Consider the following 11,762-nt stretch of genomic DNA (forward strand, 5'->3'; position numbering starts at 1 on the left):
CAGTGACCTTGGATTTCGCACTGCCGGGAAGCTGCAGCCCCCAGAGGCCAGGCCCAGAGGAAGGTCCAAGGAGGAGTCAGGCCCTGGCACCTCTAGGAGGATTCGGGAGGACAGAGTCCAGAACCGAGCAGGGAGTTCCTGGCCAGTCCCCACCCTGACCTATGCCCCTAGCCCTTCTGAGGAAGGAAGGGGGAGCTGCCCCCCTCCCATGGGTCCACTGGTCAATTCGGGCAACATTTCATCAGGGTTGGGATGTGCTCAGGCAGGAGTGACGCAGGAGCTGCTCCTGCTTCCAGAACACCCTTCCACGGCGAGCTGCGTACTCCCCCTCCACTAACCCTGCCTCTGCCCTCCTGCAAGGAGTCTCACCCCCAGCCCCCCGGACCCACACTCACTGCCTCAGACTTTCACAGATGCACACGGCATCACCAGCTGGTTCACCCTGGGGGAGAGACGGGCGGGGGTCAAGGTGGCAGATCAGCGGGGGCCTGGCCCGGGCACTGCTCTGGCGCATCGCATCGCGGGGGCCGGCGGACCGGATGTGCTGGGCAGGGACCTCGTCAGCCCCAGGGGGAGGTGGGAGAGCCCAGGAGTGGGGAGAGGAGAGAGGGAGGGAGAGAGAGAGAGAAAGAGGAGTAAAGAGAGGAGAAAGAAGTCAGAAAAAGAGAAAAGCAGGGCCAGACCCCCAATTCTGAAAAACATTCATTCCAGGGAAAAACCCACCTAGAACCACCACAAACGCCCCGGGGCCACCCTGGGCCCCCTCTTGTGCTGGAGGCAGCATCGGGGAGGCGTGGAGGCGGGGACCTTGTCAGCCAGCTGACCCACCCGCTCCAAGCCCATCCTCACCCCCGCACTCACTGCTGCTCAGCCTTGGCGCGGTCGCTGAGGAAGAAGAGTGCGGTGGCCAAGAAGAACATGCCACCCAGGACCACGACGAAGGGGCAGAGCATGAGGGCATAGCCCAGGCTCAGGAACTCCCAGAGCGGGGAGTCCTTGGTGCTCTGGCGGATCAGGTCGGAGATCTGTGGGATGGGGGTGCATGTTAGGGCGGGGCCACCTTCCAGAGCCCTGCACCCCCCCCACCCCCACCCCCAGTACTCACAAAGCCGATGAGGTAGGGGCTTCCGGCATCCCCCAGCAGGTGGGAGGTGAAGCTCTGCAGGGCAACGGCGGTGGCCCGTCTGGTGGGGATGACCACATACTGGGCAAGAGGCAGCAGGTCAGAGGCCAGCAGAGTCGGCTGTGCCCCCCTGGCCTCAGCCCAGGGGTCACAACACTTCTCAAGCTCCCGTGGCCTCAGACTCGCTCCTGCCCTGGTGTCTCGACTTGCTCTCCTGGGCCCTCACCCCCTCCTCCCCAGCTTCTGAGACCAGGCTGCCTTAGCATCTGCACTTGGCCTTTGGCAGGGAGCCAAGTGCACCGGGATCACATGTGGCAACCCTGGGACCAGAACCCTGGCCTCAACCTTGCCCTCACCTCCCCACAAGCTAAAGACCCATCTTGGTCTCGCCTCCGTGGGGACCTGCCAAGGCCTGGGCTGGCTGGGATGGGTGATGGTGGGGAAGCAGGACCCTGCCTAGAAGAGCCTCCACTTTTACCCCCAGCACGGACTGCCAGAGCTGCTGGGCCCCCAGAACCCCCACCAGCCCAAGCAGGCCCTGACCCACAGGGGCTGCAGCTCCAAAGCTGGGCGGGCCAAGGTCAGACAGAGGGGCTGGTGGCAGCCCCCTGCCCCCGAGCTCAGCTTCCTCATCTAGTCAGAGCCCCAGCCTTCGTGGACAGTCTGAGAGCAGCCAGTGCCCCCCGGGCACCCAGTTACTGGGGGGGAGGGGAGACCTGGATTGCGTGGCCCCATTTCCAGGAATAATTAGTCACTTGGCTGTGACACTTAATAAAATGGGACACGATTTCCCTGGGGCCCAAACCCTGTCAGCATCTGGGGCTGCCCCTGGGGCTGGGGGCAGAGGAGGGGGTCCTGCCTACCGCCAAGGGTACTTGATTCAGGCAAACTCACTCTAACCTTCGCTCCCGCGTGTGCAGTGATCCCCGCCTGGCACTGAGCTGAGTCAGACCTCCCGCCCACCACACCTTTAGCCAGGGACTGGGTGAGGGGGGGCGGTGTTGGAGAGAGACCACCCCGGGTGAAGCACGTACACAGGGAAGCTCGGGCGGGGCCAGGCAGGCTTCCTGGAGGGGAGCTAGCCAGGGGCCCTCATGCCCAGGCAGACTGATCTCCTAGGCTGACCCACATCCTGGCACCAAACCCCAAGTGTGCTGAAGGTGGCCCCATGAGGAGTCCTTCCCCCCCTGCCCCCAGGGCCCACCCTGGCACCTCCCACCCTCCCCGCCGCCGCCGGTCCCCTGCATACCCTTCTCCCGGTTCTCTCCCGGCCCTGACTTGGAGGATCACTGAGGACAGGACCAGCCAGCCCCCCCTCCACCACCCCCGTCCCAGACTGCCGCTTGTTCTCGAGGCCACAGCCCCCTCCTGCTTCCTCCCAGGCTGCTCCCATCCCCGCCCAAGGACACGAGCCCCTGCCGCCCGCCGCTCAGATGGCTCTTTGTCCCTGGCCGCCTGGTCTGGAGCCCATTGTTGGCCCCGTGAAGACGGCCTCTGTCTGCCCGACCCAGCCACGGGCACTCGGGCAGGCGCGCCTGGAACCCGGGCTGAGCCGGGAGGGCAGAGTCCACGGGAGCTCAGACCCTGAGGGTGGAGCCCTGGCAGACAGCACCACTCTGGTGCCAGCCTGGCACTGCCAGCCTCCCGGCCACAAACCTGAGCCTCCAGACATCGCCCTCCGCACCCAGTCCCCACATCCTGCCCTTCTGCCTGCTCAACCCTCTGATTCCAGGCCCTGCCCCGATGCAGACCCCCAAATCTCTGATCCCCTCTCTCCCCTCACAAGCCCAGCCGGCTCTCCCACCCCTTCACCCACCCTCCCCATCTGCCCCGAGAGGTTGAGAGGCCCCAGTCAGCACGAGGCAACCTCGGCCTGCCTCACCATGAGGATGTCCGCTGTGATGGCCCAGTTAGAAAACAGCAGCGTCTCCCCTACAAAAATGCAGATCTGCCCGGGAGAGACCAGAGCAACCATCAGGGGGCGCTCTACCCGCCACTGGCCCCAGGCTGCTCCCTGCACCCTGACTGCTGGCCGGGAGCCCCCAGAAGCCTTTGCCCCGGCTCCTGGCGGTCAGGCGCCGGGGAATTTGTAGATTAGCTACAGGCTTCAAGCCAGGCCCACAGCCCTGGACAGAGCAGGGGCAGACTGAGGACTGAAGCCTCCCCGTGGGGGAGCCTCCCCGTGGGGGGTCCCACCCCCTGCCCCAAGTCCGACTGCATTTCCTCCTCCAGAGCCCAGCTCCCCGGCCACCCTGGCACTCCCACCGCACTCACATAGGCCCCCACGATGCTACTCTTGGCCGCCACGAAGATGAGGCAGATGAAGATGGCGGAGCCCAGCATACCCACAGCGCACACCAGCGGGTCAGCCCGCTGAGTCCGCAGGCGGCACCAGCGTGTGGCTCCTGCGCCCGTGACCACCCCGAGAAAACCCGTAAAGCAGGTGATGGCCCCGAAGATGAGGCTGCGGAGACAGAGGACGGTGCAGCGCGGGTTAGAGGGCAGGGCTGGGGTAGAGGGGCCGGCGGCCTCCCTCACCCCGCCGCCATCCCCGCCCGCCCACTGAGCCCGCCTGGCCGCACCTGTCCTTGGCCGCACAGGGCGGGCTGCTGCACGTCTCCGCCGCCTTCTGCACGACTTGGGCGCGGTGCAGGTAGAGCGGGATCCACATGCCCAGGGCCCCTGTGGCGAAGGACACGGCAGACGTGGCCAGGGAGGAGAAGACGTAGCTGCGGCTGGGGAGAGGCCGGGGCAGCAACACTGAGCGGGGGGCCAGCATCCCCGCAGCTGGCAGGGTCGGGCCCAGGAGGCAGGCTTTCCTCCCTCCTTCCCCCAGGAACAGAAGGCCTCAAATGCCTCGCCTACGGGCTCTGGGGCTGAGGGCTCCGGCTTCAGGGATCGTAAACACGCGTAGCCCCAGCACTGTGGACAGGAGTCTGGCCAAGCAGGCTCTGTGGGCCAGCCTGCAAGTCGGGGTCCTCTCCTCTCGGCGCCCCTCCCTCCCTCTTCCCACTGGACCCCTCCCACAGCACTCACTTGCGGATCAGGGCCTTCATGTCTCGGAGCCATGACGTCCGGGCCTTGAGCTGCCCCCCGAGCTGGTCAGCGTGGCCTCTCCTAGTGGCCGGGACCAGGACGAGGATGAGCGTTCCTGTGATCATGCCCAGGATGGGGGACACCTGGTGGGTCAGGGTGCACCAAGTCAGGACACCAGGGCTCAGGCGTCTTTGTCTCTGCTGCACCTGGAAGGGGGAGCAGGCCAGCCACGCCTTCTCTGGGCCCCGGGCTCCTCCTCTGGGCTGGTATCTGCCCGGCCTTCCTGACTGGGCAAAGCCGCTGGGGCTGAGGCTAGCATATGGGGCTTGGGGGCTCAAAATGGGCTGTGCCGCCCAGGGGCCGGATGGGAGAGAGGACGGAAAGTGAAAGGGAGGGAGGGATGGTCAGATGGATGGAGGAGGGAGGCCAGATGGCTGAATAGTCAGAGAGATGGATGGACAGATGGATGGTTGGATGGATAGATTGCTGGGTGGATGAATTAACACATGGAAGGACAGGAGGACGGATGAGTGGCTAGGTGATGGGTGACGAGTGATGGATGATGGGTGATCGATGGAACAAAAGGAAGGTAGGTGGGCGGACATATGGAATGATGACTGGGAGAGGAGAGTTCCTGGGGACAGGGAGCCAGATACCAGCTCCTGCCCGCCTCCCTGGGTCTGGAAAACCTTCCCGGGCCAGCTCCTCACCCTGGTGGGGGGGGGGGGGCACTGAGAAGGGACTGGCTGCGCATGTAGCTTATGGTTTGGGAGGGGCCCGTGTGGGTTCCAGGAGAACAGAGGCTCAGGAGCCCCTTTGGGTCTTCCCTGCATCCTGCCCAGTGTCGAGAACAGAATCTCCAACGCCCCAGGCCTCTCTCCGGATGGAAAGGGCACATCTCGGGAGTCTGGATTCCAATATACCAGTCCCTCCACCAGCTCCTGAGAACCGGGAAATCTGTACCCATCCCCACCAGGCCTGGGAGCCCATGGTCTGGGGAGTTCCTCTCCATTCGCCGCCCCCCATGAAAAAATTCCACGGAGGCTGCTTCCTTCCTGCTTTTGAGGAAAAAACACTTTGTCTTAAGCTTCCTCTCCTTCACAAGACTGGGGATCTCTGTTTCCTCTGATTGCACTGTCCGGGGGCCTTGGCAGACTTGTGCCGAGTCCTCCTGCAGGACAGGAAGTGGTTCCAGACCCCGGGGCCCTCACACAGGGGTCTCGCCTCAGCCCCGCCCCAGCACAGGCCACAGCAGGAAGTGCTGCCGTGAACGTGGAATTTCCTTCGTCCTCACAGACTGGGGCCCCTGAGTGGGGCGAGTCTGGCACCCTTCACACCTCCAAGTGAACTGAAGGAGAAGAGCCTAGGCCCGCGAGGTGGGGAGCCTGGCGGCTGAGGCTCTGTCCCTGAATCTCTGGGCGACCCTGGGCAACGGCTGGTCTGGGGGTGTCCTTACCCGCAAGGCCCAGTGCCAGTCTCCGGCCGCCTGCTTCACGCTGGAGCCGGTGATATAGCCCAGGCCGCTGCAGAGAGGATGGGACGGTCAGGCAGGGATGGGCAGGGCGTCGGGGGCAGGGGATGCTCACCAGTCTAGGAGGCCACCAGCCCCCGCCCCCACCCAGCCAGCCAGGGAGCTGGTCCAGGCGCTTCTCAAGGCTGCCTGCCCATGTGTTTAGGTCACAGAGGGCCAAACTCCAGGGAGAGGGAGTGGTGAGAAACCCGAAGGGACCTGGCCCGGATCCTCACCTGCCCAGAGGGATGGCGAAGTAGAAGACAGACAGCATGAGTGTGCGCGTGTTCTTGGTGAAGAGGTCGCCGATGATGGTGGGCGCGATGGTGGAGTAGCTGGCCTCACCGATGCCCACCAGCCCGCGGGACAGGACCAGCAGCCAGAAGTCCTGTGGGGAGGGGCGGAGAGCGGTGGGGGGGCCCGCCTGCTCCCCTGCCTGCGCATCCCCGCTCCCCGCTTTGCTCCCTACCCGCGGCAGGGCCCAGGAGAGAGGGTGGAGCCCAACCCCTGCCTCAGCAACGACTACACCCCAGGCCACTCTGGGCCTCAGTTCCTGCCTCTGAATAGTGGGTCGGACTGGGTCTAGCTGGCCCAGTGCTCGGATGGAGCTGGACTTTCAGGGGCTGAGAGTTGTAGGTTTGGCGGGGGGCGTAAGCCTGTGTCTCCACTGCCACCCTGACTCATTGGGAGACTTCCTCCCTGGGTTCTGGCCCCATCTTGCCTGACCAGGCAGCTGGGCTGACCCTAGCAGCACTGAGGACGCAGTGTAAATGGGGAGTGGGCAGGGCAGCCCAGTGGGCTCAGTGCCCCTCCCCCATGCACACATCAAAGAGCAAAGCCCAGCTACATGGGAAGGGTGGGGCCGTGCCAGCTGCCAGTGGTTCTACCCCTTTGATGTGGACCCAGCCCCTCCATCCCCCCAGCTGCCCAGGGCCTGAGAACCAAGCCTGGTCATTTTTCCCCGGCCCCACCCCGACCACCCATCCGGCCAGCATTGCCCACATCCAGCCCTCCTCCAGGTCTCCCTGTCTCTGCACATCTCTTTCCCGGCCCTCTCTCTGTGCCGCTGGTCCTGCCATCCATGTCTGTGCCTCTCGTTTCCATAGTTCATTCGCTCTCTCACCCTCCATCTCTGAGTCTTCCTTCTCCTGGCCCCTTGCCTGGGCTTCTGTCCCGGAGAAGCAGCAGCCCACAGCCTTTGCCTATTTTTCTGTTGGGTTCTTTGTCTTTCTCGTATTGGTTTCTGTTAGCGTTTTCTATATCATGGGAATTGAGGTTTATTAGATAGGTCACAAATATTTTCCATCATCTTTCTTTCCACTTTGTTTGTGGGGAGTTTCATCATACAGAAGCTTTATTTTGTGTTGGTTAATTTGATGCTGTCCAAGCTGTTGATTTTCCCTTAACGGCTTCTGGATTTCACATCTTGCTCAAGAAGGGCTAGTCCATCCCAGAATGATACACAATATTCTTTTATGTTTGTTATATTTTAGAAAGAGAAAGAAAATGGGAGTGATTTCCTTATTCTCCTCCGTACAAGAGCAGGCAGATAAGACCTCTTTGACAAGGGATCCCATAGATCCCCACTCCTCCCCCAGGAACTGGCTATCTTGTGCATTTGTCACGACTTCCTCTCTACCTTTGCCTGCACATACACGTACCAAGGAACAACATTTAGTGTCCCCTGTGTGCTTTCACACAATAAACATAAAAAGACCATCCCTGGGACTTCCCTGCTGGTCCGGTGGTTGAGAATCCACCTTCCAGTGCAGGGGACGCGGGTTCGGTCCCTAGTTGGGGGACTGGGAGCCCCCATGCCGCAACTACCGAGCACGCGAGCCACAACTAGACAGCAGCCCACGTGCCGCAACGAAGATCATGCGTGCCGCAGCTAAGACCCGACACAGCCAAAAGTAAAATAAATACTAAAAAAAAAAAAAAAGCATTCCATGCGTCTTGTCCCACAACTTGATTTTTTTCCCTCATCTTTTGGAAACCCATTTCAGCTGGTTAATATAGATCTAGTTCATTCATTTGCTGCTAAGAAGCTCACAGTATGAATACACCCCATTCTACCTGGGCGTCCCCCAAGTCGAGGTCATTTAGTTTCTGTCTTTTTTTTCTATTACAAAACTTGCAGCAAACATCCTTACGTAAACCTGTCACTTTGTGTCCACGAGTTGGAGCTTCTCCCTTCGGCATATACCCCCAAGTAGAAGGCTGGGCTGTGCAGTGTACACAGAATTTTACAAAATCCTGCCCCACTTTGCTCTCCAAAGAGGCTCTACCAATTTACACTCCCACTAGTAGCTTGAATAACACTTGGTATTGTCAGCCTTTTTAATTGCCGCCAATCTGATGGGTGTGAAACGGTAACTCATTGTTGCTTTAATTTGCAGTGCCCTGATTACTCAAGAAGCCGAGAACCGTCTCTTCCTACATATGTTGCCTGTTGGGGGATCTTCCCCTGGACGTGCCTGTCACTATCCTTTGCCCATTTTTTCTACCGGGTTGTTTGTCTTTTTCTTGTTGAATTATAGTTCTAGACCTTTATGGTTTGCTTTTTACTTTACTTTCACCTAGCTGGGATTTATTTTGAAGTATGGTTAGAAATACAGACCATACTTTATCTTCCATCCAGATGGAGAGTCAATACTCCCAAAACCATTTATTTGAGATGCAACTTCCATCCTCCACTCAATTCCCATAGAAAGGAGGACTCTGTTTCCTTGATCTCTTAGTTTATCCCTCTGCTGTTTTCATTAGAATAGCCGTGTTTTGATAACTGATAGGACAAGAGCCCTTTCATTGTTGTTTTCACAATGTTCTTGGCTGTTCCTGGGCACTTTCTCTGCCAGATTTACTTCAGAATCACATTGCCAAGGTCCACCAAAAACCCCCACGGGACTCAGATTGTGACTGCAGTGAACTCATGGATTAATTGGGAGTGATCCGTTTCTCTCTCTGCCTCTGCTCATCTTCTCTCCCCATCTCTCCCTTCCTTCCGCACACCCAGAGTGGGGCCCAGCCTTGACATCGTGGTCCTGTACTCACTGGTTAACCCCAGAAGCAGCCCCAGAGGTCAGATGAGGAGGAGCCTGATCAGGGGCAGAACAAGAGCCAGAGGGGGTCCAGAAGCTTCTTCTGGTCCAGTCCCCATTTTTGACTGTGGCCATCAGGCTCTACCTGACGTTCTAGGCCTGGGATTTTTTGGGGTTTTTTTTAAATTTATTTTTAGCTGCATTGGGTCTTCATTGCTGCACGCGGGCTTTCTCTAGTTGCGGCTAGCAGGGGCTACTCTTCGTTGTGGTGCACGGGCTTCTCATTGCGGTGGCTTCTCTTTTTGAAGAGCACGGGCTCTAGGTGCACGGGCTTCAGTAGCTGTGGCTCACAGGTTCAGTAGTTGTGGCTCGTGGGCTCTAGAGCACAGGCTCAGTAGTTGTGGCGCACGGGCTTAGTTGCTCCGTGGCATGTGGGATCTTCCCAGACCAGGGCTCAAACCTGTGTCCCCTGCATTGGCAGGTGGATTCTTAACCACTACGCCACCAGGGAAGTCCTAGGCCTGGAGCTTATTACCTGGCCTGACCCTTTGCTATGAAGCTGCCCCATGAAGCAAACTTGTATCCCCCAAACCTGCCAGTTCTCTCTGCCCTCACCTCCAACCTCCTCTCGATCAGTGTAAATCTGACTCACTATTGCCCTTCTTCAGACTCTTCCAGGGTCCAGCACTTCCCTCAGGAGAAAGCTCAGGCCTTCCAACCTGGCATTCAAGGCTCTCCATGACCTGGTCCCTGCCTTCCTTTCCAGCCAAAGCACTCTCCTCCTCAATCTACCAACACACTCCACCATTTCTGCCTCCATGGGGCTGCTCCCTCTGCCTGTGCTATCTTCACCAAAAGGCCTAACCTCCCTGTCTTGCCTGCGCAGCTCAACTGCCTCCTCCTCCAGGAAGTCTTCCCTGACCACATGGATGTCAGAGACTGCTCTCTCTTCAGTGAGGACTTTCAGCACTTTGCTCATCTTGAAGGCTCTGAACATGGGAGCTCCTGTCACATCTTCCCATCCCCAGGCCTGGATGCTCCCAAGGCCAGGGTCTCCTCCTTTGTCCCCTAGGCTGAACACTCCCTGAAGGCAAATCCTGGTCTTCTCCCCTTCTTTTTTTTTTTAAGATTTAATTTTATTTATTTTTGGCTGCTTTGGGTCTTCATTGCTGCATGCAGGCTTTCTCTAGTTGCAGCGAGCGGGGCCTACTCTTCATTACAGTGCGCAGGTTTCTCATTGTGGTGGCTTCTCTTGTTGCGGAGCACGGGCTCTAGGCGCGCAGGCTTCAGTAGTTGTGGCATGCAGGCTCAGTAGTTCTGGCTCGCGGGCTCTAGAGTGCAGGCTCAGTAGTTGTGGCGCACGGGCTTAGTTGCTCTGCGGCATGTGGGATCTTCCTGGACCAGGGCTCGAACCTGTGTCCCCTGCATTGGCAGGCGGATTCTCATCCACTGCGCCACCAGGGAAGTCCGTCCCCTTCTTCCTCTATCTCCCTCTATAGTAGCCATCATGTGATTGTCCATCCTCTGCTTAAAGACCCCTAGTGACGGGACACTCACTACCTCTCAGAGCAACATATCTCCTCATTGGAAGAAAGAACAGAAATAATGATTTGTTGAAACCTGCCATGTGTCAGGGTCTGGACATTCATGAGTTCAATTATTTCTCACAACCACCCTTCATACTAAGAAGTATTATCCCCAATTAAAGATGAGGAAACTGAGGCTCAGAGAAGTTTCTCCAGATCACAAAGCTGAGTGGGCCACAGAATTGGGATATTCAAATCCAGAACTGTGAGAGCCAAGTAAGAAACATCTTCCTTCCTGGGAATTCCCTGGCAGTCCGGTGGCTAGGACTCCACACTCTCATTGCTGAGGGCCTGGGTTCAATCCCTGGTTGGGGAACTAACATCCCACAAGCTGCACATTGTGGCCAAAAAAAAAAAAAAAACAGAAAGAAAGATCTTCCTGACACTGAACTAATGTTTGTCTCCCTAGGACTTTGACCCAAGGAGCTGGCTGATGGTCGGACAAAGAGCAAACTGTGTGAGGCCTAGAGAAGGGTAGTGACGCATCTAGGGTCACACAGCAAGATGACAGCAGAGCCAGAACTAGAACCCAAGGGCCCTGACTCCTTGGCCAGACTTGCCCCCCTGATCCTTGCATCCTCCCCAAATCAGAAGCAGCTCAGAGAGAGTCAGGATGACACACAGGGCTGTGAGTCCCTCAGTTCAAGGCCAGCACGGGGAAAGCCCAATCAGTAGGGCCAGTGTATAGAAGTACCCAAAGACCCCCCTCATCCCACCATACTTGGACCCAACGGGCTGGAACCCCAGTCTAGACTAGGATAGGTCAATCAGACTTGCCACCCGCTGGAGGAACCAGGACACACGGAGAGGATGAGCAGGAATGCCGGGTGGAAGGCCCGGGCAGGCCTCACCTGCTGCGGGATGAAGGAGCTGGAGAACGTGACAGCCGACCAGAAGAAAATCCCGCAGCTGAGGATCACTTTCCTGTTGAAGCGGTCACCCAGGTAGCCAAAGATGGGGGCAGCCACCATGAAGCTGCAGATGAATGCTGCGTGGGGAGAGGAGAGCCGCGGTTGTGGCACAGGGGTCTCATGGCTGAGCCCAGCCGCCCAGACCACCCAGCGAGAGGCCAGGCGCCTGCTGAGGAAGCAGCCGCTGCCCGAGAGGGGCAACCTCGGCCAGATCTGGGCCCAGGGGAGGTAGGACAGGCCCTCTGGGGTAGGAGACTCCACGACTCCATCCTCTTCAACGCCCAGTGGCAGATGAGCCCTTCGGATACTTTTTAAAAGAGTAAAGATTATTCACTGAACATTTTCTACTTGTCAGGTGCCAGGGGCTCACCACACAGCACCTTGTGTATCTTTCTGACCCCCATCCCACCTCACAGATGGGGAGACACTCAGAGAGAAGTGACTTGCCTAAGGCCCCACCAATAGTAAATGTCCCAGTGGGGATTTGACCCCGTCTGACTCCAGAGCCAGTGTTCCTTATACTTTGCCATGCTACTCTCCTTATTATACTTGAAA

General features: G+C 58.6%; 1 protein-coding gene across 5 annotated transcripts in view; it reads right to left on the reverse strand.

Annotated features, from left to right (window-relative positions):
• The window catches only part of SPNS2 (SPNS lysolipid transporter 2, sphingosine-1-phosphate), a 35,271-nt gene that overhangs the window by 1,720 nt on the left and 21,789 nt on the right, over positions 1-11,762 (reverse strand). For 2 of the 5 annotated variants that reach the window (XM_073797991.1, XM_073797992.1), the window contains exons 2-10: positions 11,148-11,284; positions 5,906-6,057; positions 5,616-5,682; positions 4,160-4,302; positions 3,706-3,858; positions 3,398-3,587; positions 3,006-3,071; positions 1,106-1,204; positions 862-1,025 (exon numbers count right to left, since the gene is read on the reverse strand). In XM_073797991.1, the coding sequence (XP_073654092.1) occupies positions 862-1,025; positions 1,106-1,204; positions 3,006-3,071; positions 3,398-3,587; positions 3,706-3,858; positions 4,160-4,302; positions 5,616-5,682; positions 5,906-6,057; positions 11,148-11,284 (1,171 nt within the window). The other 3 variants (XM_033847384.2, XM_033847385.2, XM_073797993.1) reach the window with 3 other exon arrangements.

This window comes from Tursiops truncatus, chromosome 20 (genome assembly GCF_011762595.2).
Source record: "Tursiops truncatus isolate mTurTru1 chromosome 20, mTurTru1.mat.Y, whole genome shotgun sequence".
Lineage (NCBI taxonomy): Eukaryota > Metazoa > Chordata > Mammalia > Artiodactyla > Delphinidae > Tursiops > Tursiops truncatus.